General features: G+C 42.5%; 3 protein-coding genes across 3 annotated transcripts in view; all 3 read right to left on the bottom strand.

The window, feature by feature from the left end:
- The window catches only part of pip5kl1 (phosphatidylinositol-4-phosphate 5-kinase-like 1), a 41,979-nt gene extending 29,565 nt beyond the window's left edge, over positions 1-12,414 (bottom strand). The window contains exons 1-2 of the mRNA XM_063889545.1: positions 12,351-12,414; positions 1,389-1,605 (exon numbers count right to left, since the gene is read on the bottom strand). Of these exons, the coding sequence (XP_063745615.1) occupies positions 1,389-1,604 (216 nt within the window). The 5' untranslated portion in view covers position 1,605; positions 12,351-12,414. The remainder of the gene's footprint in view (positions 1-1,388; positions 1,606-12,350) is intronic.
- Positions 12,415-13,230: 816 nt separating this feature from the next.
- On the bottom strand, positions 13,231-20,766 carry dpm2 (dolichyl-phosphate mannosyltransferase subunit 2, regulatory). The gene is made up of 4 exons (XM_063889892.1): positions 20,669-20,766; positions 14,873-14,962; positions 14,543-14,645; positions 13,231-14,406 (listed from the first exon to the last, which is right to left on the bottom strand). Exons 1-4 carry the CDS (start codon positions 20,669-20,671, stop codon positions 14,351-14,353), a joined length of 252 nt encoding a protein of 83 aa, XP_063745962.1. The 5' UTR covers positions 20,672-20,766; the 3' UTR covers positions 13,231-14,350.
- LOC134868624 (protein FAM200A-like) lies at positions 14,969-19,640 on the bottom strand. Its single transcript, XM_063889891.1, has 2 exons — positions 17,405-19,640; positions 14,969-17,266 (listed from the first exon to the last, which is right to left on the bottom strand). Exon 1 carries the CDS (start codon positions 19,487-19,489, stop codon positions 17,408-17,410), a length of 2,082 nt encoding a protein of 693 aa, XP_063745961.1. The 5' UTR covers positions 19,490-19,640; the 3' UTR covers positions 14,969-17,266; positions 17,405-17,407.
- Positions 20,767-25,858: the final 5,092 nt, after the last annotated feature.

Genomic DNA, 25,858 nt, shown 5'->3' on the forward strand with positions numbered 1-25,858 from the left:
GGCAGACTTGAGCAACAAAAAACAACTAAGTTGATGTAAAAATACTAATTCAGCAAACAAAAAATGACCAACTAAGTCGTTGGGAAAAGGCAGCAAAATGCTATGACTGTGGCTAACACTGGGATTCCTCTGAACATTTCCTGGTAGACAGACAAGACGAACTGGCACTGACCAAGGCAACAGCACAGCTTATATACACTGGGGAAGAGGGATGATTAGGGACAGCTGAACCTCGTTGAGGCCAGGCAGGTGATTAACAAGCAGGAAAACAAATCAGGTGAGGGGCGATTAGCCAGGACCAGGCTGTGACAGATCCTTGAAGCACCCCTGCGTGTGCTGACTTGCGAGGGCCCGTTGATCACTCGTCTTTCACTTTCATTGGTAAAGTTGTATTGCCTGTAACTCGACTGTTAAACCGTATTGAAGAATTTAACAACTAAACAGCCAGATATTTAATAAGGAGTCCCTCAGTGGTTGGTGAAAACCAAAACAAAGCTGTATGAGAGATATGAGACCCAACTATGCAGACGAGCTGAATGCCGATACCTGGGCGTCCGTCACACCTCAGAAGAGCCAATGGCTGTCTGCAGTGATGCAGTATGGTATATTAATGCTAAAGCAGGCCCACCCAAGAACTTAGTGCAGACACATGAACATACTTTTCAGAAGGCCAATATCTCTGTATTCAAAATTTGTTTTTGTATGGGTCTTATGTAAATATGTTATTCTAATTTAGGAGAGACTGAATTTTGGGTTTGCATTTGCTATGAGCTGCAATCTTCAACATTAAAACAATAAAGGCTTGAAATAATTCACGTTGTGTGCAATGAATCTATTGTGATGTCTCGAGAAGATTAGGATTTTCAGCTGGAGGTGTGGTTGCGATTAAGTGTATTTTCGACTTCTTACAGCCTTCACAAACACAAATTGTCACTTATAAATAAAACAAAAGGATTAAAACTAAGAACTTTTGCCGACTAGAATAGAAAGTACACACTGCCCCCCCCCTCTCCAAAGCGCAATCAGCAAAATCATCTTCAGCTGGGCAGCAGCCAGCTTGCAAAATGACCCACTGGTTATGGGAGTTGCAGTCCCTGTTGTCTCCACCGAGATGGAATGTATCTTCCCTCTATGATGCACCCTCTCATGACATCACACTATATAATGTATGAGTTTCACCTTTTAAATTGAATAACTGTAATTAATTACCTTTCCATAATATTCTCATTTATTGAGATGCACATGCACTGTGCAGTAACCTACTGTAACTTAATGTTACCTAATGTTTCATTGTGTTTTTTTCATTGGAGTGGGTTACAAGCTTTTAGAACATATCTATATTCAAGCAACATGGTTTTATTAACTAAACCACTTCACTTTTTACTCACTGTTGGTGTGTTATCAATGGTGTTTTGGGAGGCTGCTGCCAGACCCTCCTTCATCATACAGGTGAGGCTGTAGAACTCGTGCTGCTCATCGATCTCAAACAGGCCAAGAAGCTTCCACTGCTGCCTCAAACCCCCCCACCTCCTCCTCTTCCCCGTGCCAGAGCGCTGTCGGTGCGCAGACCTCCCCAGGCCTCCTGCAGCCGCTGACATCTCCATCCTGGATAGAGAGACACACACCAACACAAAACATATGCCTGCTGACACCTGACATGGTTTACAGAGCTCCAGCAAACCAAATGAAAGAGTAAGTAAAGGACAAGTAGGCCAGTGACATACACAGAACCAAGCGGTCAGTTGAGTCTTTAAAAGGGTTACTATGGAAACCAACACAAAGCAATAATAGCTATGTGGGCTGTACTGTTACTAATGGCACCAGATGGTCTACAAACCACCACATGTTTTGATTAAAATCTATTTTCAAACTATTTCTACATACAGTGGTATGCAAAAGTTTGGGCACCCCTCTGAGATTTCATGACAATTTGCTTTTCCTTTATAATAGAAGATCACAGCAACAACATTTGTTTTCCTACAAAGATGTAGACGTTTTAGTGTTTTCCAGACCAAAATTCTTAGGGTAGCATTACATAGTTTTATTATAATAAAATAAAATGCAAAAAATGGGATGTGCAAAAGTTTGGGCACCCTTATAAATAGCATTCATTTCAACACCTGTACGGATTTATAGCTGACAGGTTGCTGCACAAAATTGCTTTGATTAGCTCATTAGACCTTCAATTACAAAGACAGGTGGAACCAATCATGAAAAAGGCTATTTAACATAGGTAATAGCTGGCTGTGCCTGGCCTAGGTTCTTTCTTAGGGAGTGGCAAGATGGGGACCTCAAAACAACTCTCCACTGACCTGAAAGCTAAGATAATCCAACATTATAAATTAGGAGAAGGGTACAAAAAATTATCTGACAGGTTTAAACTGTCTGTCTCCACAGTCAGAAACGTAGTTGTGAAATGGAAGGCCACAGGAACAGTCCGTGTGAAGGAAAGATGTGGTAGGCCGACAAAAATAGGGGAAAGGCACAGGCGAAGGATGGTGAAAATGGTCACAGAGAAGCCACAGACCACCTCCAGAGAACTACAACAACATCTGGCTGCTGATGGTGTAGTTGTTCACCGTTCCACAATCCAGCGTACTTTGCACCAGGAAGAGCTCATTGGAAGGGTGATGTGCAAAAAGCCTTTCCTGAGTGTTAATCACAAGAAGAGTCGCATGAGGTATGCAAAAGCACATCTGGACAAGCCAGAAGCATTTTGGAACAAAATACTGTGGTCAGATGAGACCAAGATTGAGTTATTTGGTCATAACATGAACAGGTATGCATGGCGAAAAAAACACACTGCATTCAATGAAAAGAACTTGTTGCCCACTGTAAAATTTGGTGGAGGATCTATCATGTTATGGGGCTGTGTGGCTAGCACAGGTACTGGAAAACTTGTTAAAGTTGAGGGCCACATGAATTCCTTACAGTACCAGGAGATTCTTGACAAGAATGTTCTAGAGTCAGTCACAAAGTTGAAGCTACGCCGGGGTTGGATTTTTCAGCAGGACAATGATCCTAAGCACCGATCAAAATCCACCAAGGAATTCATGCAGAAGCACAGGTACAATGTTCTGGAATGGCCATCCCAGTCCCCAGACCTTAACATCATTGAAAATGTATGGATTTATTTGAAGAAGGCTGTCCATGCACGGAGGCCAAGAAACCTGACTGAACTGGAGACGTTTTGTGTGGAAGAATGGGCCAAAATACCACCTGCCAGGCTTAAGGGACTTGTCTGTGGCTACAGGAGGCGTCTACAGGCCGTTATTGCAGCAAAAGGAGGCAATACTAAATATTAATGGAATTATTTCTTAGGGGTGCCCAAATTTATGCACATGCCTATTTTTGTTTGAATGCACATAAACATGTTTCTGTTTGACCAATAAAAGTTATTTCACTACTGAGATGTTTCTGTTACCATAAGGTATAACATATGTTAAAATGAAGTTGCTGCTTCAAAAGCTCAGCAAGTGACAAACTGATGCAGTGGTTTTCCTAAGGGGTGCCCAAACTTTTGCATACCACTGTATGTTACAATCAATGAGGGAAAAGTATTTGTGTAAATGTAAATCAGTGTAGATTGTAGAAGTGCCAATGCAAAATGCATTTTAGTATACTATGCTTGACAATATGCTTTGGAAGCTGCTGAATATGAACGGAGCAACGACGGTGCAATCACAACATTAACACCTTTTGTAAGTAATTCTGCTCTGTCATTGGTTAGTTCCATAGCAACTAGCCTTTAAAGCCCTTCTCTCTCTTACCAGCGACCCTCACATCTTTACTTTGCATTTGACGCTGAAACAAAAGCAGTCCCTGTTTGATGGGCCGCTCGAGTGTCTAGCCTGAGGGATTTGAACATTTGAACACATCTTTAAGAGAGCTGTTCAGACAGCTAGAACATCACTGTTCTGGAACAGAGACATCAAGGTAAAAAAAAAAAAAAGCCTGATGTTGTTATGGATGCTGCACTGGGTTTTTTTCAGATACGGTGACTTTATGTTAACGACTTGCCTGGATTATCTAAGGTGGTTGCACAGTGTATATGGTAACTTGCAATATCAGATATGTGGACGACATAAGGTGTACAAATGAACTACTTTAGAGCAAGATAAAATAACTTTTCCCATTTATTATCATGATCCATGGCCCTTTAAATGTGTGTTTATAAAAACATTATAGTGTAAAATGTGTTGCAGATGCTTTAACAGAGCTCTTAAGTATGGGGTCAGATCAGTCTCAAAATCAATAAATGCACACGGAAGGATTCACAAATATCATTTGGGATTTATATGTAAATGTCTCCATCCAGACAAATGTTTTTAGATGCACACCCAAAAACGTATAGATTTATATAAATGTAAAAACGTTTCACAAATACATTTATGATCCACACAAATAGTAGAAATAAAAAGCTTTTTCTTGTGTGAATCTCTCTGCATTTGTGTGTGGATTTGTGAGACTCCCCTGCCCCCTAGATTCACAAATGCATTTTTTAAAAAGAGGCTAGTGTCTGTAGCCAATCAGATGATTGCCAATGAAACACGCCCACTTCTGCATTAGGGTAACTCTGCTGACTGCATCATGTCAGGGTTGGGGAAACAGGACTCAAGTGCAGTAAATCAAGGGGAAGCAGGTAAGGGTCCAAACAAAAAGCGAGCTTTATTCAAAAGCTGTTGATGAAAACATGAAGCAAGGGGAACACAGGACATGAAAAACACTTAGCTTCAGACATGAAGGGCGACAGGAACAGGCAGGTAACATGGACAAGATCAGGGAAGAAATGACGACGCCCGAACAACAGATGCATGACCAAGGCCAAAAGGGTGGGTGGAGGGGTTCCGGAGGTGGGATTCGGGCAGGCGGCCCGGGGGCAAGACAGAGGACGAGGAGGGTGTCTCGGGTGGACGACCCGGGGGCAAGGCAGAGGACGAGGAGGGTGTCTCGGGTGGACGACCCGGGGGCAAGGCAGAGGACGAGGAGGTTGTCTCGGGCGGACGGCCCACGGGCAAGGCATAGCATGAGACAGCATGGACAGGGCTTGTGGCAAGGGAACTCCAGAAGCCAGGAGGGCGGCGGCGAGACAGTTCCGGAGGACGGCCTGGAAGGTGGCGAGACAGCTCGGGAGGGTGGCCTGGAAGCCGGAAAGACAGCTCTGGAGGACGGCGAGACAGCTCCGGAGGACGGCCTGGAGGACAGCGGAATAGCTCCGGAGGGCAGCAAGAAACTTCCGGAGGACAGCCTGGAAGGCAGCGAGACAGCTGCGGAGGACGGCGAGACGCTTCTGGACGACGGCTGGAGGACAGCGGGCTCGAGGACGGCGGGACCGCTCCAGAGGAAAGTAAGGAGCACCTGGAGCAGGAGGCGGCAGGGCCACCGAGGAGACAGGAGCACCAGTCGGCGGGACCCCTGACGGGACATGAGATGTTGTCGGCGGGACCCCAGTTGGTACTGGTGTCTGCAAGACCCCCGAAGAGGCAGGAGATAGTTTTGGCGAGAACCCGGGTGGTACTGGCGTCGGCGGGACCCCCGAAGAGGCAGGTGCAGGGGCCGGCAGCACAACCGATGGGACATGAACTAGAGTCGGCATGACATGAGCTTGAGTCGGCGGGCCCTCCGACTGGACAGGGACATGGATTGGTGGGACCACCAAAGGAACAGGTGTTGGAGGGACCACCGACTTGACGGGGTGAAGAGTTGGTGGGACCCCCGGCGGAACAGGTGACAGCGGGACCCCAAACGAAGCAGGTGTTGGCAGAACCCCCATCGGAATAGATGTCGGTGGGACCTCCGGCTGGACAGGCGAGACTGCAGTCGACTGGACATGCAAGGCTGGAGTCAAGGCTGGGGTCGACTGGACATGTGACTGGACAAGCGAGGCTGGAGTCGACTGGACAGGCGAGGCTGGAGTTGACTGGACAAGCGACTGGACAGGCGAGGCTGGAGTCAAGGCCGGAGTCATGGCCGGAGTCAAGGCTGGGGTCGACTGGACAGGCGACTGGACAAGCGAGGCTGGAGTCGACTGGACAAGCGAGGCTGGAGTCGACTGGACAGGCGAGGCTGGAGTTGACTGGACAAGCGACTGGACAGGCGAGGCTGGAGTCAAGGCCGGAGTCATGGCCGGAGTCAAGGCTAGGGTCGACTGGACAGGCGACTGGACAAGCGAGGCCGGAGTCGACTGGACAGGCGAGGCCGGAGTCGACTGGACAGGCGAGGCCGGAGTCGACTGGACAGGCGAGGCCGGAGTCGACTGGACAGGCAAGCCGGAATCGACTGGACAAGTGAGGCTGTTGTCGGCCGGGCGCCGACAAGAAAGGCGAGTGGGCCGGACTGCAGCTGGGAGCATGGCAGTCAGGGCTTGGCCTGGAAACATGGCTGCAAGGGCCGGAACTGCAACCGGGAGGAAAGGGTGCAGGCTTTCTGGGGAAGTGACAAATGTCCTTAAATAGTCCGGCAGTGAGATCTCTAACCAGGGCTTATCTGCCAATTCCCGGCGTGCACGAAGAAGAGCTGCATCCTGAGCCTCTTTAGAACCTGCTCTCCTCCACTCTCCATAAATACATAAAAGGTGGTAAGAGTACTCCACAATAGAATCCTCAAAAAGTACTGCTGGATCCATATCGTGTTCGGTCGTCCTGTCAGGGTTGGGGAAACTGGACCCAAGTGCAGTAAATCAAGGGGAAGCAGGTAAGGGTCCAAACAAATAGTGAGCTTTATTCAAAAGCTGTTGACGAAAACACGAAGCAACGGGAACACCGGACATGAAAAACACTTAGCTTCAGACATGAAGGGCGACAGGAGCAGGCAGGTATCTTGGACAAGATCAGGGAAGAAATGACGATGACAAAAGGGAAACAGGGACCAAATGGGTAATCACAAGACAAGAGACAGCTGGGAGGGGCAGGAGAAACACAGGGGCAACAGGTGAACACAATAACACAATCAGGCACAGGAGGGAAACACAGACAGGAAGTGAAGCTTAACATGACAGAAGTGGGGAAAACATTTCAAAATAAAGCACACAACACAAAAACATGACGGATACGAAACAAGGATCATGACACATCATGGACGTACAGTTGAGGCCAAAATTATTAGCCCCCCAGGAATTATGGAACATTTTCCTAAATGTGTTCCTAATGTTTGCAGCATTGATAAAAACCAAACATTCACCAGTGCTATTTAGTAGCTTTTGGTACATTTTGGAATATAAAATACATTTTTAGACTTGCTTTATATCAAATATAGTGAAAAATAGGGTGGTCAAAAATATTAGCCCCCATGATGGGGTGGTCTTTAATATTACCCCCAATGTTAATTTTTGCTTTCAAAACACACCTAATTAACCAATCAGCTTTCAAACCACACCTGTGCAGTCAATTGGCTTCCTAACAACACCTGAGCATTCAATCAGCATTAAAGGACTCCAAGGAACAGGGCACTTGAACTCATTATTGAGAGGGACTGGGGGAGGTTATACTGCCATTTCCAAGCATTTCACAGTGTCTAGAACCGCTGTACGTTGCATCATTGCCAAGTACAAGGAGACAAATTCTGTAAGAAACAAACCTGGGCGTGGTCGTAAGTGCAAGATTTCAACTCTAGAGAGGAAAATAGTCAGAGATGTTAGCAAGAAGCCCCGGACATCTGCCAAGATGATTGTTGCTGACCTGGCCACTTGTGGAGTTGATGTTTCAAGGAACACAGTTGTGAGGGCTCTCCATCGTGGTGGGCTTCAGGGCCATCGTCCCAGAAGAACCCCTTTACTCAAAGAGCAGCACATCAAAGCCAGACTGAGGTTTGCCCATGAACATTTGAAAGGTAAAGATGAGTTTTGGAAGTCTGTGCTTTGGTCTGATGAGACTAAACTGGAACTGTTTGGGCAGATGGATGTTTGGCGAAGAAAGGGAGAGGCCTTCAACCCTAAGAACACAGTTCCCACAGTTAAACATGGTGGTGGGAGCATCACGCCGTGGGGCTGTTTTGCAGCCTCAAGCACAGGGAGCCTTGTTCGGGTGCATGGCATCATGAAAAAAGATAATTATGTTGAAATTATGAGGGATAATATGCAGAAATCTGCTCATAGTCTAGTGTTAGGTCGTCGCTGAGTCTTCCAACAAGACAATGACCCAAAGCGTACATCGAAACAGTTCCTGAAGGATACCAAAACCAAGATCCTGGAGTGGCCCGCACAGAGCCCAGACTTCAATCCTATTGAGAATCTGTGGCAGGTGCTCAAAGTGAATGTCTATACTCGAAAACCACGCAATTATGACCAGCTGGAACAATTTGCAATGGAAGAATGGGCCAAAATCCCTCAGGAGACCTGTGCCACCCTACTAAAGAACTACTCTATCGAAAAACGTTATGGGCTTTTATCAGTCAGTGAAAAATGTTCCAGCGGTCTGCAGCAAGAGTTTTTATCCTCTGACAGTGTTGGAGAGAAATTAAGTATATTTATTCAAATACTGAACTCATGTACAAAACGAGACAACATAAAAAACGAGCTCTCGTTTGTTGAGCTACATATTGGTTTTTCCATCAATTGAGAGTCAAAGGTCTCCTATTATGCTCTTTTATGGCATATATTTTAGGTCTCAAACCCCTAAACCCCATATTATGTTCCAAACCACATCCAGCATTATTTCTGAAACACTTCTCAGTGTTTACCACTAGAGCAGTGACATTATATGTATTATATATACAACAACTCTAAGTCCCTCCTGCAGACATCCTGCTGAACACACAGACACACAGAGGTGCTGCGGAGGGGATTCAGCTCGCCGACTGTCTATGGGGGACGATAGGTTGGGAGGTTGTCATGTGGGCGGGATGTTGCCAGGAGTTCAATGTAAAGCCAGCCCACATTTCCGTTATGACGTCATAAGGACATCAAATCTGGATCAGCTCGTTTATACCCCCGTTTTTAGAGATGTGGGTAAGGAGGAAAAAAGAGAGGGTTGTATTTTCTGACACTGAGTGTGAGCCTTACACACCAGGGACACATATTTTTGTATGAAAGACAGCAAAAAGTGCATTTTGCATAATAGGGGAACTTTAATACAAAATAAATAATGAACATTTACTCAGTAATGCATAACTGTGATGTCCTTTCATAATAAAAAAGCGCTATTTTCAGCCTCACTAAAAAAGATGCTCTACGTAGCGACTGTAGCTTCAGATTCATATTTGGTGATGGTAACTCCAGAACGACGCTCAGACGCTGCACTGATAAACTAGGGTGACCAGATTTGAGGTGGCGAAAAAGAGGACACTTGCGATTGTTGGGGGGGAAGTCTAAGTACAGTAGACTTCTGTGCAAAGCGCCATTCAAGTACACGCTTAATGGTCCCATGAAAAACTGTGAAAACCGGACGTTTTCATGAATTTATAAAACCCCCCCCGGACGCTCCGGACAGGACATAAAAAGAGGAGATGTCCGGGCAAAAGAGGACGTCTGGTCACCCTAGATAAACAGCCCATATAGTTTTTCCGAAGCTAGAGAACACGTGGCGTTACCCTAATGCAGGAGTGGGCGTGTTTCAATGGCACACCCTTGTGGGAACACAACATGTGATTGGCTTAAAATGAAGCGGACATCTGATTGGCTACAGACACTTCCCTCATAAATCAAATGCATTTGTGAATCTAGCAGTGTCAGGGGAGTCTCACAAATCCACACACAAATGCACAGAGATTCACAGAAAAAAGCGTTTTTTATTTATACTATTTGTATGTGAATCAGAAATGTATTTGTGAAATGTTTATATAAATATACATTTATATAAAACGATAAGTATTTGTGAGTGCATCGAAAAATATTTGTGTTGATGCAGACAGTTACTACATATAAATCCCAAATTACATTTTTGAATTCTTTCGTGCATTTATTTATTTTGAAACTGATCGGACCCCATACCTAAGTGTCTTTCACTGTTCCTTTCACTTTCATTGTTAAAGTTGTACGGCCTGTAACTTGACTGTTAAACCGTAGATTTAGCAACTAAACAGTCAGATATTTAATAAGGAGTCCCTGAGTGGTTGGTGAAAACCCAAACCAGAGCTGTAAGAATATATAATATATATTGGACTTTTAGTGGTCAGGAGTCGGGGACAATCACACAGAGCTGCCCGTCATCACACAGCCACAGTTCAGATTTCCTCGGAGAAGAAATATTGATGTGGGGGGCCTGCAGAGTTTCAGTAGTTAATGTATACCGCCAAATATGTAGCTGTTTTATGTGTTATCCAAATAATTCATAAAATAACAATGTGCTGTTTAATTTAGCACCCTTCAAGCTAAATCAAAGTAGAATTATTTGTTGAATTTTGTTTATTATGAATGAGTCAGTATGACTGTTTAATATGCAGAAGGAACTTAAGTGATGTGCATGTTGAATTAGAAAAGAAACTATAGAATATTTCATCACAAAGTCATTTAACAAATAATGTAGGCTTCTGCTACAATAGAGTGTTGTTTCCAGCCATTCTAAACATCAGCCTGTGATATAACACTTTGGTTTCATAGTCAACGATACATCAACTCATCAGAAAACTCATAAGAAGCGCTCACTGTGTTTTAAATTCTGTCAGAATGAGCAGAGGGAGGCTCTTAGAAACAGCTGACTTTAACAGCTGACGTACAGCTGGGTCAGAAACCAGAACTTGCCTGACAGACTGCAAACTGTCAGTGCTGTGAGCTCAGAGCATGCCGCTTCTGAAGAAGTGCTGCATGCCTCGGGCCACAGCTAGTTATTGACATAGACTGTAGGATATATGTGCTTGCACAGTGTTACATTTGATGGCTCTGCCCACATATGTGCCCCCCCACCCTACCACCTCCACTTCACGTACCTAGAAAGAAAAGGCGTCGCGACTGATATGATCCAAAGATCAAAACATGTTCTCTAGTCTGTTCCAGTGAGGTTCAGTAAGTGACCAAATATTCAAATTGGCCATGAATTTGTGGCTTGAACATGATGTAAAAAATGTGCAAATACAGATATTTGCAGCGATGGAAGAAGTACTTATTTCTTGTACTTGAGTAAAAGTAGAAGTACTCACATCTTGTACTTGAGTAAAAGTAGAAGTACTCAGATCTTGTACTTGAGTAAAGTAGAAGTACTCAGATCTTGTACTTGAGTAAAGTAGAAGTACCAGAGTGTAGGAATACTCTGTCACAGTAAAAGTCCTGCATTCAAAATGTTCCTCCCGTAAAAGTAGAAAGTACTCTCATCTAAATATACTTAAAATAGTGACAGTAAAAGTAGTCATTGTTTGATCCGTCCATTTCAGAATAATATCTCTGATATGTTTTATAATTATTGATCATTAAAGTGTTCTCAGAGCTGGTAAAGGTGCAGCTAGTTGTAATGGCTTTGTATACTGCAGGGTAGCTGCTGGATTTACTCCAGGTGAACTAAAGTCTGATTTAAGGGCTGATTATATTTACCATCATTAATCCAGATCTGTAAAGTAACTACATGGATTAAATACATGTAATGGAATAAAAGTACGAAGCAGCAAAAAATGGAAATACTCAAGTAAAGTACAAATACCTCAAAAATAAATCTACTTAGTTACTTTGCACCACTGGAAATGTGTGATAAAATGAGAGCATTGCGTTAACCTGAGCGTTCACCACGTTGTCCTGCCATCAACACGTCAAAGCAAGGATGCTGAGTGTGCAGCTCGCTGACAACAAGCACAAAGCCTGTCTGTTCAGGTCCTGGATCACATGTGTAACTTTAATGTGGGTAAAGCCCCCCACAACTTTTACCCAGCACTATACTGGAGCAGAGGTGGAAGAAGTACTCATATATCATCTAGTGAAGTAAACAGTAAAACAATGCCTCCAAAATGTAGTAAAGTCAAAGTTTAAAGTAGAATTAAATGACATACTCGAGTAAAGTACAAGTACCTCAAAATCATAGGTACAGTACCTCATGAATGTACTTACTTACTTTCCACCTCTGTACTGGGGTGAAATTGTTTACAAACTGCCTAGTCTATTTATAGAGTAATGACTGACTGTGCGTCATGGTACTATTACATTATAGGCTACCAATGAAGCATTTCTAAACAATGAAGAATGGTTCAGTAATATTAGAGGCATTACTTCAAACAAAATAATACTTGAGCATTTTTTCCTGACATGGGAGACTGTTGCGCAAAGTGCTTCTTCTAAAAACCGATTGTGTTTAAAGGAAACACACTGTGACTCAGCAGCCTACATGTGGAAATAACTGGTGAATTTGAGTAAGTTCCTCATAGTAAAAAAACTAAAATCTGCATTTATCAAAAGATGCAGTTTAAAGCCAAATTGAAAAGAAAACGTTACTTGCCTCAGTGTGCTCGTGGGTGCAGATGTGAGGATCGTGTGGCCGCTGAGCTCCGTCTGTCCCGGTCTCGGTCTGTCTATGTGTGTGTGTGTGTGTGTGTGTGTGTGTGTGTGTGTGTGTGCGCGCGCGCGCGCGCGCGTGTTAGCTTGTCGACAGGCTGACAGTGTGATGACATTCGGTCTCGCGCAGCAGTCGCACCCGGCACCATCCACTGCAACAGACTTCAAACACACAGTGGCGGTTCAAGATCAATTCCACCGGCGGGGGGGGGGTTAAGTAAAAATAATTGATGTCAATGACACCTCTCTGTTATCTTAGGACCAGGTTACAGCATAGTATTTGGCACAACACTATTGTATTAATAAATATCTCAGACCATGCTGGAATAAATCTAAAACATGTGGTCATATTAGTCTGTTGCAATGATGACTCGTGGGATCCTGGCTGTGGTCCAGCTATCCCTCTTCAGAAAATCACTGGTACAGAAATGAAATATTTTTCAGAAATCATAACATTTAACACACTGTATCACAGGATTTCTCCTCTCCTCGTGTGTAAAACATGTTTGGCACACTTCTTTTTCACCTTCAATTTACGATAAAGTCAGCTCCCTAATGACATTATCTACATTTAACAGAATAACCCAACTAAATCCAAATAAAAATACTGACTGAAAAGGCCTGAATACACTTTTCTTTAACTCAATGCACTGTTCAGCAGTCATTTACCCCCTTTTAAACACAGCAAGGAGTACATGTAGCACTGGAAACATGACTTTGCTGCAGCCAGACTACAGATGCTACCGCTAGCAGAACCATCAGTTGCTTCAGTGTTGCTATTAAAGCTACTGAATATAAAATACTGCAAATATGGAGGCAAACAATTCCCAGCATCAACATTTTATTGAACATATAAAAAGGACAACTGGCCCTTTACCAGCCTCACTGTATGTTTGTGCCAGATAAAATGTTAGCTTTTATTCAAAATAATTAACATCAGTCAAACTTTCACACCCTATTGTCACTATTTACATATTTGAAGACCTGTACTGCTTCCAATAGAGTCAAACATGATGTCACTGTTAACAAAGGAACATATATTTCACCTCCCATCTGAGATCCATATTGAGAGGACAATTACATATTCACAACATTTGGTATAGAGAGTACCGGTGTAGATCCTGCAGAGTAATGCATTATGGAAGGCCTTAAAGTGAAACACCACCTACATTAAGAATTCCCATATGTATCTGCCCATGGCCGAGGAAAGTTCAATCAATTTATTCGATTTCAGGGCTGTATTGATTGAGATTTAAATCAATTAAAATATGTTTCTGACAGCTCTATTACCAAGTTATCTGCCACGGAGGGGTTGGGGGATCTTCAGGGTTGTCTTCATTTGTTTCTGTGTGGTATCTGAATAGGCGAAAGTGACATAAGTCTATGGAGACTGCTGTGAAGTCCAAAATACTGACAAGTCCTCGCTTTGCAGTCGTTGGTCTGAAAAGTTATCAGCTGGATGCTAATTGAATCCTCTTAGTCTATTGAATATAACTTTGATAAAACACCACAGCGTGTGAACTGACATAAAACCTTGAGCTAAATGAATTCCTGTTTACAGCCTAGTGCCCGACAGAGGAAACACAGCTTGTGGCTCTACAGAACAGTCTGCAGCAGTGATTCACAAATACTCAGAAGCTTCGGACAAATGTGAAGCGAATATGTCATGTTTTAAAGTGTTGATTCAAGTGATTCTCATTGGTAGAGTTGTTAAAGTTGAAGGATTTTAAATTCAACACATAGTTTTAAAACATAGACGCTGACTTTTACTGTACTAAAATATAAAGTAAATATAAGGAAACATTGTTATTTTTTCTTTAACTAAATACCATTTAGCAATTGTTCATTACAAATGATGTATATGGAGATAAGATTTCTCTCGCAGGGACACCACAGAGTTTTCTGCATTGGGGCCTTTCCACAGCAGTCGCTAACATCCTGAGATCAGTCCACTTTTTTTGGCTTGCGGTTCTTCCACATGATCACTGCAATGAAGGCCCCTGTGAGGACATAAGAGTGGTATCAAGTTTGACATGACATGACACACATTGACCTACCGTGTCTAATTAATTTCATGTAGAGCATTTAGATGGGTTACAGTGCATATTTAATGAGAATGCTTAAGTGTGTACTCACCTATACAGAGGAGAAGTATTACTGCTGCAATGCCAGGCAGAATGACTGAGTACTCCCGAGGAAGGAAATACTTATGCAGAATGTGATCACTGTCCACGAAGGGCTGAATAACGACATACATCACATCATATATTGAATTTAAAAACATTTTAATATGGTTTAAAGAGACTTAAATTGTTTTTAAAATGCAAAAGTATAAAAACATAAAAATGAATATATTTAGGGAGAAAGGATAGGCATACCGTTTTTGAACAGAATTTAACACCCCTGCATGTGTGTGATATTTACTTCAATCTTGTGTTGTAATGAGGGTCTGTTAACAGAACCTACCAGGATGATGACCCAGACAGAGTAGTATGTAAACAGCAGGAGGCTGAAGACAACAAGACTCATGCCAACCGCTTGATCCACTCCTGTAGCCTGAAAAAAAAGAGCAGAATGCATTTGGGGTTGTTATATGCCACACGTATGACCAACCAATTTATTTCTAATAATTCTACAAACCAACCTGGACTTAATTTGTCACAGTTCTGGTCCTAATACCAGCCTATATTGTTTTTGACTTTGACAGCATTTGGCATTCAGAGTGACGTACAAAGTTGATATAGTGTGTTTTGGAGCAGAAGAGAAAACCTGAGGTCCGCAATAAAAACCGTCTTAATAATTTGTTTCACAGAGTGGTAAGAGGGCATTGAACCTACTATTTTTTGGGTCATCTGCTACTGTTTGAAGTGGCTGGGCAGTTGGAGTGAAACATTTCTTTTTCTACCTTTACAATGTATTCTTCAACTGGTGACAGATAGGACAATGCCATTTGTATGTGGTCTTGGAAGAAAATAGGTGTGTACCAATCAGAGGGGCTGAGGTTTGATCCCTACCGCCTGCAGTCCACATGTCTAAGCGTCTTTGGGTGAGAAACTTAAACCCAAATTGCTCCTGCAGGCATGCCAACTTTATTGAAGTGTAGGTACGTCGCTTTTTACAAAAGTCTCACTAGCTGATTTGTACTGTAATGTAATATTCTCATTGAGTGTGTTGACAGTTGAGAATTTAGGAAAGCGCCCACAAGGCTCTTTTCTTTTTCATTGAATGAGACTGTAAGCACAACAGCTGGCATCACTTAACCATCTTGTAGAGCACATGACATGGGTAATTTTGGCCGAGCCTTCCCATCGTTGACACAGACGGCTCGAACCACTTCTGGTGGGAGGCTGTGCTTCATCCGGAACAAAAACTCTCTCCGCCCGAAAAGCTTCTTCTGTTCTGCTACCAGCCTCATTTAGAAGGCCTGGGACCCGCAATGACACTGACCCTCATAGACACCATGGATTACATTAAAGTTCCCCTATTATGCAAAATGCACTTTTTGCTGTCTTTCAAACATAAATATGTGTCCCCGGTGTGTAAGGAGACTCACAAAGTGACAGAAAATACAACCCTCTCTTTTTTCCTCCTTACCCACATCTCTAAAAATGGGGGTACAAACGAGCTGACCCAGATTTGATGTCCTTATGACGTCATAAAGGAAATGTGTGCTGGCTTTACATTGAACTGCTGGCAACGTTCCGCCCACGTGACACGTCCCAACCTATCGTCCTCCATAGACAGTTGCGAGCTGAACCCCCTCCGCAGCACCTCTGTGTGTCTGTGTGTTCAGCAGGATGTCTGCAGGAGGGACTTAGAATTGTAATAATAAATAGTAATTGTAAACACTGAGAAGTGTTTCAGAAATAATGCTGGATGTGGTTTGGAACTGTAAGGATAATCAATATATTCTGACGGAACATTAGAGATAATTCACTGTTTCTCAACGGACCACATTTGTGGGAAACACCCATGTGACGACAAGGGGCCAACAGGATCCGGCTCCCGCTGCCAACCAATGAGAGAAAACGAGACTGGAAGGAACACAGAGTAGAAATGCCTGATGTAAAGAGAAGATCGGCCCTAATTCCTCCACGCTGCTGGGAGACTAACTGCTAACTGCTTCAACGTGTTCTGTGGATCAGTGGCGTGGGGGAAGACCGCAGCTGTGTTCCCTTGTAAACCTACTACACTATTGCATTAATAAATACTCTTTGATTTAAACTAGAGGTTTCCTGGTCTACTTTGGACCGACTCTTGGTCTTCAAACAACGAACATTTTCGCAGCAGAACATATTATGGCGTTTAATCACGGCAGCGTTTAGCTGAGTTTCTCCCGTTAGAAAACTGTCTCCAGAGGAGAGATCATGACGCTCCAAAGGGGCGTGGCCAGCAGCAGCTCCAAAGGGGCGTGGCCAGCAGCAGCTAGTTGATTTAAAGCAGGGGTTTTCAACTGGTTTTGTCCCAGGGACCACCATTCGGACTAGAAAGCAATCCGCGGCCCACTGATGTGCCTGCGCGTGCGCGTGTGTATTTGGTGTTACATGCATAGCTCAATGCATGAAACATGAAAGAGAGGCCACGCAGATTTTATAATAATAAAAGTAGATTTATTAAATTAAAGATTATTTTAAAGAAAGAATAAAGAATAATAAAGTGTTGTGCAATTCAGTATTGGGAAAAGTAACTAAAAATGTCATGCAAAGTCAGTCTAGGTGTGTGACAAAACAACAACGGAGAACAAAAATCCAACAACACCGGAGAACCAAAATCCAACAAATGAAGACCAAGGCAGCCTCAACTGCTGGCTGGTCAGGGCTTTTATAACCCAGCCAGGACAGACCTGTCACCAATCACCTGCTGTAGAGACAGAGAGATTGAGAAAAGCAGAGAGAGATTGAGAAAAGCAGGGAGAGAGAACAGGCTTACCATTAACACAGGGCGGGGCCTAAACCCGCCAGGGTCGTAACAGTGAAAACATGGGAGAATTAGGCCTACCTGTCAGTGTGATATCTGGGCGTGGTGAAGTCCACACAGCCTGTCTATTCGTGGCGAAATGGTAGACAGAGACAGTCTCATGTCATTCTCTGGATCAAGCCTAGCCCTGTACTTATTCTTTAAGTACGCCAGTGTAGAAAAACCACTCTCACACAGGTATGTGGTTGGAAAGGGCAAAAGACACCTCATTGCTTTTGCAGCAAGCTGTGGAAATTCTGTCTGGCAACTTATCCAGAATTTAACAAGGGGCTGTGTGTCGTACATATGCCTCCTGACAGAGTCTGTGGACATCTCAATCAGCTTATCCTCTTCCACAGCCGTCAGACTTGACCCTACTGATGCATCGTCACTGAATGGGAGCAGGATCCACTTGCTGTCACGGCGCCACTCTTCCGAATCAGTGAAGTACTTTGCGAATTGACGCACAAGCTTCCTCAAATGCTCACATATAGTGTCGTTGATGTCAGTGCTGTCAGGGTATTCCTCAACTGAAGGAAACATCGCCAAGTTATTGCTCTCCACTCGTTCGATCCACTTTGACATTTTTTTCACAAATGCGTCGAGCTTCTCGTAGAGCTGCATGACGTTTGCATCTCTCCCTTGCATGGAGCTGTTCAACTTGTTCAGCTCTGCAAAAACATCTGTGAGGTACGCCAGCTTAGTTAACCAGTAACTATCGTTGAAATTGGAAGCCAGATCAGAATGCTTCTCGCACAAGAACTCGTAGATAGCTCCGCGTAGTTCAAACACACGGGCGAGCACAGCGCCGCGAGACAGCCAACGCACCTCTGAATGATAAAGGAGAGAGCTGTGTTCACTTCCCAAGTCATGGCATAGGGATGAAAACAGGCGTGTATTCAATGCGTTTCGTTTTATGAAGTTGACCGTCTTGACAACGACATCAAACACACCACTGAGCTCAACACTGAGATCTTTGGAGGCGAGAGCCTCTCTATGAATCAGGCAGTGTGTCCAAATTACCCCCGGAGCCACCCTCCTTACATGCGCAAACAGTCCAGTCTTGCTGCCACTCATGGCTCGGGCCCCATCGCTGCATAATGCAACGCACCTCTGCCACGAGATATTGTGCTCCGTGAAAAACTCGTCCAGTGCTTTAAATATTTCTACACCGGTAGTTCGCCCGGGCAGTGGTTTGCAAAAAAGAAATTCCTCGCACATAGTGCCACTGTCCTCGTATCGCACAAATGTTAACAGTTGCGCATCATTAGTAACATCTGTCGTCTCGTCGATTTGAAGGGAAAACAGAACTGTCTGAAGTTTTGCCATCAGCTGGTCTTTGACATCATTTGCCATTTCCCCAATTCGTCTTCCGATTGTGTTGTCTGACAACGGAATAGTTTTTAATTTGTTGGCACATTCTTCGCTTACCATAGCTCTGCACATATCTATGGCTGCTGGCAATATAAGCTGCTCTGCAATGGTATGGGGCTTCTTACTTTTTGCAACCCTGAGAGCGACCAGATACGATGCTTTCAGTGCGTTTTCATTTATTTTTGCACTCTTCCTCATGGTAGCCTGCTGTCCTTTGAAATCACGCAACATCTGTTGCATGTACTCAACGGGTTTGGCCTTCAAGTGGACGTGATGCGTCTCCATATGCCGCGTAAGTTTCGACGGCTTCATAGCTTCATTACAGAGAATTGTTGAACATACGAAACACAGTGGTACCTCCTCTCCTGCTCTGTCTGTCGTCACTGTGAATCCATATTTAACATATTCCTCATTGTATTTTCTTTTTCGTCTTTTTTGCGAAGTTGACGCTTCGGAAGCCTGTCCTTGCCCTATCGTGGCGGCCTGTCCCTCTGTCGTGGCAGCCTGACCCTCTGTCATGGCAGCCTGTCCCTCTGGCACTTTCCTCACTACAAAACGATCCATTGGTGCTAGATATATAGCCAGACTAGTACATATGTAACAAATGTTTGCTGTACTACAACCTATCTTAAAATACTCTCGTCGGCTATGCTTATAAATGTGTGTCAACTTTGCTCGCAAGACTGTACGTAATGAATAATAAGTGAGGTTAGCGACGCAACTCATTACCATTAGCGAATCACAGGCTACCATAGACTGGATAGGCGCAAGGCTACATTCTGTCAGCTTGAATTTCCTTTATATTATTTTAAACATATTTTTCACGATATGTAACGGTATTCTGGAAATGTGTTGAAATATCAAAGCGAATTTATATTAAAAAAAAACAATGGTGAACTGATCAACATAGGCTCTTGTCACGGACCACATGCAATGCCGCCACCGGTTGAAAACCCCTGATTTAAAGCTTCAGTCACAGAATCAGCACTTCAGGAACAGGGCTGAAATAGAGGGGGATGAGGCATGCTACAATGGGGGATCTGTTTGGTACTTTGAGCAAAACACTTCACAGACATGTTTTGTATAGATATGAGACCTATAATATACTGTTCAAATATAGCATGATAGAAGACCTTTAAAGCATACTACGTGAACAATGTCTTGTTCATTCTAATACTGTCAGCCGTGCACAACCATCCGAATTCTGCACATTTGTACACAAAGCTACCTCCTTTAATATCTGCAATTTTCGTACGAAAACTATACGTACGTATTTTGTAAAAGATTGTCACATTATATTGTACATATTTTTGTGGTATATCTATATTTCATGTAAATACTTCTATGTTCTTTTAGTGTTTATAATAATTGTTGTTGTGTTTATGTATGCATCATATACACCAAGGCAGATCCCTCGTATGTGTAAACCTACTTGGCAATAAAACTGTTTCTGATTCTGTAAATGTAGTATAGTTATCTACCAAAATGTCTACTATTAATATAAATAAACACCTTTATTATAAATGGTATTTCCATAACAGTGCTGGCCTGTTCCCTTCCACTTACAGGACTAAGGGTCTCACTGGGACCGGGCTCTGACAGGAGACCTGCAGCTCTCAGGTCAGTGTACATCTCGGGCACAACTTATTTCCAAGTTGAGAGAAACGTGAAGCTTTTAGGTCACTGTTTACTGGTCTGGTACACGCCAAAGTCAGTACAATAGACAAGAGGTTCATGATAATGATGTAACGCCATTTAAACCACGGAGCTAACAGCAGAAGCTAACATGAATGTCTGTGACATGTTGCTCTGACACAGTAGATTAGCTGCAGGAGTTTCAGTCCGCTTTTCCTGAGTTTTATTTTATAAATGCTGCAAAAGTTCACGCGTATGAATGTAATCACAGAGGGTTAATCAGATTATATTTCTTACCATTTTGGCTTGCTGACGTTTCCTGCTGCTGTTCTTCTTCTTGTGGATTATCCGGCAGAGAAGATGCTTCTGAGGGTCTCTGCTGCCCCCTGCTGGGGGACCTGCACATGTTCTGAAGAAATGAAGCTAATGCAACGTCATGAACAGTGACGTTGAACAAGTATTTATTAAAATATTGTATTTATGTATCATCTAGACAATGCATAGTCAATTAATGAATTACCTACATTTGACCTATAGGGTTTCATATTCAGTTATTAATAGTTGTAATAACAAATAAGCCATACAGTTCATAATATACATTACAACACATTTAAACAATCTGGTGGACTGAAAATCTCCAAATACATTATTGAATGAAGTTCCTGTCAAAAGTGCATACATTCTGATGTAAGCATACATTTGTCAGATCATGCAAGTCAATACCAGAATTAGGCATCAGCTACAAACCTGTCCACCACCAGTCCGGTTTGTAGCTGCTGGAGATTTCCAAGCACAGGGGTTGTTGAAATTGAAATTATACATCTTGGATGTTATAGTACAATCCTGTAGTCATCCTATTTACTATATAGTTCTGGAAAAAATGAAGAGACCACTCTCTCCACATTTTTCTTAAATCTTGATTCATTTTTTCCGGGGCTGTATATTATTATTATTATTATTATTATTATTATTATTATTATTATTATTATTATTATTATTTTAAATTAGGCTTATTGTAATTATAAGGGCAAAAACAGAACCACTAAGTAAAATAACTGTATAAAGGCAGTCAAATAAATCTTCACAACCCGGAGACACCTCCAGTTTCACATTAAGTCGTGCACAGACATTGCATTTACACTGAGACATTGATAGTATCGAATATCATGTATAACATCTTGTCAAAAGTTCGACAACTGTCAGAGTCGTTTTTGGTTTTGCATATCAATAACTCTCCTGTCATTTCAGATCCTGCTTCCTCCAGGCTCTGGCATTCTGCTCATTCCCCTCACATTCCTTCATTAGCCCCACAGTATATATATTGCTTCACTCTCACTTGTCCTTTGCCAAACTTTCTTGTGTGTTTTGCTAAACTCTCCAGTGTTTCAGTTTGACCTTGTATAGTTATCTGTTCTGCCCGGTTTGACCCTGCCTGCCTGATTTCGGACGTTGATTCCTGCCTGCCCCCTGATTGGATTTATTTTCCTGACTGCTGGATTTCCTGGTTTTCACTCTGCCTGTTCCTGACTTGATTAAACTGAACTTGTTGAACATTGCATCTGAGTCGTGATCTTCGGTTCAAATCCATACCTGTGAGGGTTTCAAGGTTTCAGGGTTTTATTGGTCATATGCACAGCATATACAACGTATATGTTGGCAGTGAAAATCGTATGTCCCATGCTCGTCCAACAACTCAACATACATGGTGCAAATAAGATAAATAAAATAGTGCAAAAAGAGAGAAGAATATTTACAATAACAACAATAAAGATTTGTGGATGTGAAATATATACATATGTGGAATACATTGAGAGTATTTAAATACTTTACACTGTTGAATGAGGAGGTATGGACAGATGCATATATTATGTATAACAGATGTATATGGCAGATATATATATATATATATATACAGTGCCGCTGCTAGCCATTTTGGTGCCCTAAGCATAATTCCTTCATGATGCCCTCCCCCCCCCCCCCCCAATAAAAAAACATTATGAGTTGTGATGAGTGAGTGGGGAGGGGAGGGGGGAGGGGAGAGGGGGGCACCATCGGTACCTTTGAGTAGTATGCCTAAAAAGTGCCTCATATTTCTATAGTCTACTGAAATAATTTCGGCCTTATAATTATTATGACGATTTTTCATTAGGCTATTTTTGGTGGTGCCCCCTCGACACTTGGTGCCCTACGCACAGCGCGTAATGCGCGTTATGGGAGCGGCGGCACTGTATATATATATATATATATATATATATATAAATATGTATGTGTGTACTATAAACAGATGTGAGTAGACATTCACAGAGCTCAGGAGTTCAGCAGTCTTATAGCCTGTGGTATAAAACTGTCTCTGAGTCTGGTGGTCTTGGTCCGAATGCTGCGGTACCGTCTGCGAGACGGCAGCGAGTGAGCGTGACATAACCATTATCACCACACTAGCACTGGCCATTTTCAAATATTTTGTATTTAATTTACTTAATTGTAAGAATATCTCCTATTTGACTATGTAAACAGCAGTTATAAATATTTTAAGTTTCATTTACTAGCTTTTTCCAGAACTGCATCTCCTTCTGTACCTTGGCCTGAAGAAGAGCAGCCTAGGTATTCTGTCCCTAGGTTTGTTTCTAATATCACCTTTATGTTGTAACATACTGCCATCTAGTGGCCAAGGTAGGTATCGTTTTTAATTGTCAGTAAGTTACGTTCTGTGTAGTCAGTGTGCAAACGGTAAAAGAGGGAGAAAGACGTGCTGTTTCTGTTGCTCGTGTATGCACTTGATACAGGACAATCTGTAAGTAGTTATCTTGCAGCTAGGTCAACTATATGTGCTTAGGTAACTTTAAGCGTATATATTCATGTTTGTAATGTGTAAAGTGTAATTGTGCATTTAGTTTGAAACATGTTGTGCTAGCTAGCAATTCTGTGAAGCTTAGCATTGAACTGGTCCTTTGTTTAGCGTAAATTAAATAGCGTAATGCTAGAATAGGTAAACAATGAAAATGGGTTGAAACAGGTCTTTATTTTGTATTTTTCAGTTTCACAAAATTCTACTGTGTCAAGTAAACGCTCTGAAAGCCTCTTCAGACTCCTCGACCAGCTTGTTTATAGCTCGCTGTCTAGGCTGTGTAGCGCCACCAGTGACGTGACGTGCGGTGAGGGGAGGCATGTCATCATGAAAAGTAAAATGAAGAAATAAATGTAATGATCATATTTATCCAGTTGTTTGTATTATAAAGTTATTTTCCTTTTAATTTCACCAGTTTTACATTATTTTGATCCAAAATCGCTGAATTTTCATATTCACGTTCAAACACTGAGAACGGCTGCTCGGTAAGGCACCAACCTGCTGACATGCTATACAGTGAGACTGTAACTGCTGTCTGTCTGTATGTCGCTATTAAAATGTTCAAACACTCTGGCTATATTAACTCATTTCCATACTTTAGCTGCTGTATATAATATACAGTGTTTTTTGTCAACTGTATGTCTGTAACGTGTCTCTTGTGCTGAGCAAAACCGCTGCGAAGAGAGACTAGGTGAGGCACGCAGTTCTCCTGCCTCATGGCAGTGGGTGCTAGTGAGTCCAGTGATTCTTCGTGCGCTGCAGAATAAGTGACAGCGAGCTAAAATTTACAGTTAAGTCAAGTGCAGTCGTTTGCTTATTTTTTCGTCTCGCCTGACCCTACTTTTAGAATGGAGGGTTGCATATCCAAACTAAAACAATTTTCTAAGATGCACTTCATTTATAAATAAAGGTAATATCGCAATAACGTTTTTAATTACATGTGCTTTATTGAGTGATACAGTTTTTTATATGTGAAGACTGCTGATAACACCATTAACTGCTGCCATTCAAATAATGAATAAGATGCTCTAAGGTTCAAATCTGATTGTGATGACGTCAGTGCCTCACCAGCCATGAACTTCACCGCACGTCACACGCCACATAGCTGAGGGCAGAAGAGTAGGAATGCTGTGAAAGACTTAAAAATTCTATGTAGCGCATGTGAAAAAGATGGTTAGGGAATCTTTCTTTTTTCAGACAAGATAAATGTTTACTGGGCTTCCGGTTTGGGATCAGGAGTCCCCTGACAACTTGGTCATAATTACCTTAAAACTCCTTAATATACTTGAATTTGAATCAAAACAACAGTCTCAAGAGTTTTCTCATTTTATTACTTTACTATCTTTTCGTTGTGTGTTGCTGGAACATGCCAAAGAAAGAACTTGAATCGAAGAAGACTGGCGCGACGCTAGGTAGCAAAGTAGCTAACATGGCTGCGGCTGCTGCTTATGCCACGGACATCGCTGCGATGTTGGTGACAGAAATGGAGAAACAACGCGAACATGGCAGGACTGATTAAAACATCTCTGGCACCTATTCAAGCACACTGGAAAAACTAGTCGCCTCCGTGGAGACCAAAGCGGGCGAAAACTTGGACGCCCTGTCAGGGCTGGACTGGCATCTGAAAAGGGCCCGGGCACTTTTGATCACCCAAGGGCCAAGCGCCATTTTTATATATATATATATATATATATATATATATATATAAAAATCTTCCACTCCCATTTCAACGTTCTGATTTGGCTTTAAACACAACAATATAAGTTGGAAACCAAATCTAGTCAGAGCAATATTTGACACCAAAGCTAAGGCACCACACACACACACACACACACACACACACACACACTACTGTATGTTTTAAGTCTTACTGAATATGTAAGTCTTACTGAATAAAATTAAACCTGTAGTAATAATTTCCTTGGTTAAATGTTTTTATACGTTCAGCTTAAAATTGCTCCAATCCACATACTGTTAGTGAGCTTACTGAATGGAATGTTAACACACACACACCCCCTAGCGTAAGCTAGTCATTATGTCTAACAGTGTTTTTTTTTCGGACACTCGTCATTTTTTTCACCACAGCAAAACCAAGTGACCGCTTCTTATTGCTTAGGCTTCCAACATAACTTGTTAAAGTTCCGTGTACAATACGCCTTGAAACATCCAACTGCGTTGTCTCAACCATGAAGAAATTGAAACATCCATTGCTTTAATGCTTTCCAGAACACAACGTGGTGAATGGTACGATAGCCTATCCATGACCACCACAGGAAAATGCAACTCATAAAGACACGATTAAAATATCAGATACACATTGCCAACAACAAAGCTAATATACCATGTTTTTACATGTCATGCAAATTGGAGTGAGCGCGTAGCTATCAGCTATCAGCTATTCCTAAACAGTAGCACGGCTAGTCAGCTTCTTACCTATCCATCTACCGTGCAAATAGGCAGAAAACTTAAGATAATACGAGATGTCTTGATAATGACGTGGCATGCCATTACAGAAGAAAAATATTACAAAAATACATTTTGTATAAAATCACAGTTGCACAAGACATGACAAGCAGTAGAGTAGAAATAAGATATTTGTTGGATTTGAGAAAGTGAAAGGGGGGATGCCATAACTAACACGC

The sequence above is a fragment of the Eleginops maclovinus genome, chromosome 8 (assembly GCF_036324505.1).
Source record: "Eleginops maclovinus isolate JMC-PN-2008 ecotype Puerto Natales chromosome 8, JC_Emac_rtc_rv5, whole genome shotgun sequence".
NCBI classification, from domain to species: domain Eukaryota; kingdom Metazoa; phylum Chordata; class Actinopteri; order Perciformes; family Eleginopidae; genus Eleginops; species Eleginops maclovinus.

Bases quoted from the DNA above. Each gene is read 5' to 3' on its own strand.
- dpm2 (XM_063889892.1), bottom strand. The intron at 14,646-14,872 runs GTAGGTTCTGTT...GTCGTTATTCAG, and splicing joins CTGTCTGGGTCATCATCCTG to CCCTTCGTGGACAGTGATCA. The intron at 14,407-14,542 runs GTGAGTACACAC...ATGTCCTCACAG, and splicing joins AATACTTCTCCTCTGTATAG to GGGCCTTCATTGCAGTGATC.
- LOC134868624 (XM_063889891.1), bottom strand. From the start codon at position 19,489: ATGGTAGCCTGTGATTCGCTAATGGTAATGAGTTGCGTCGCTAACCTC.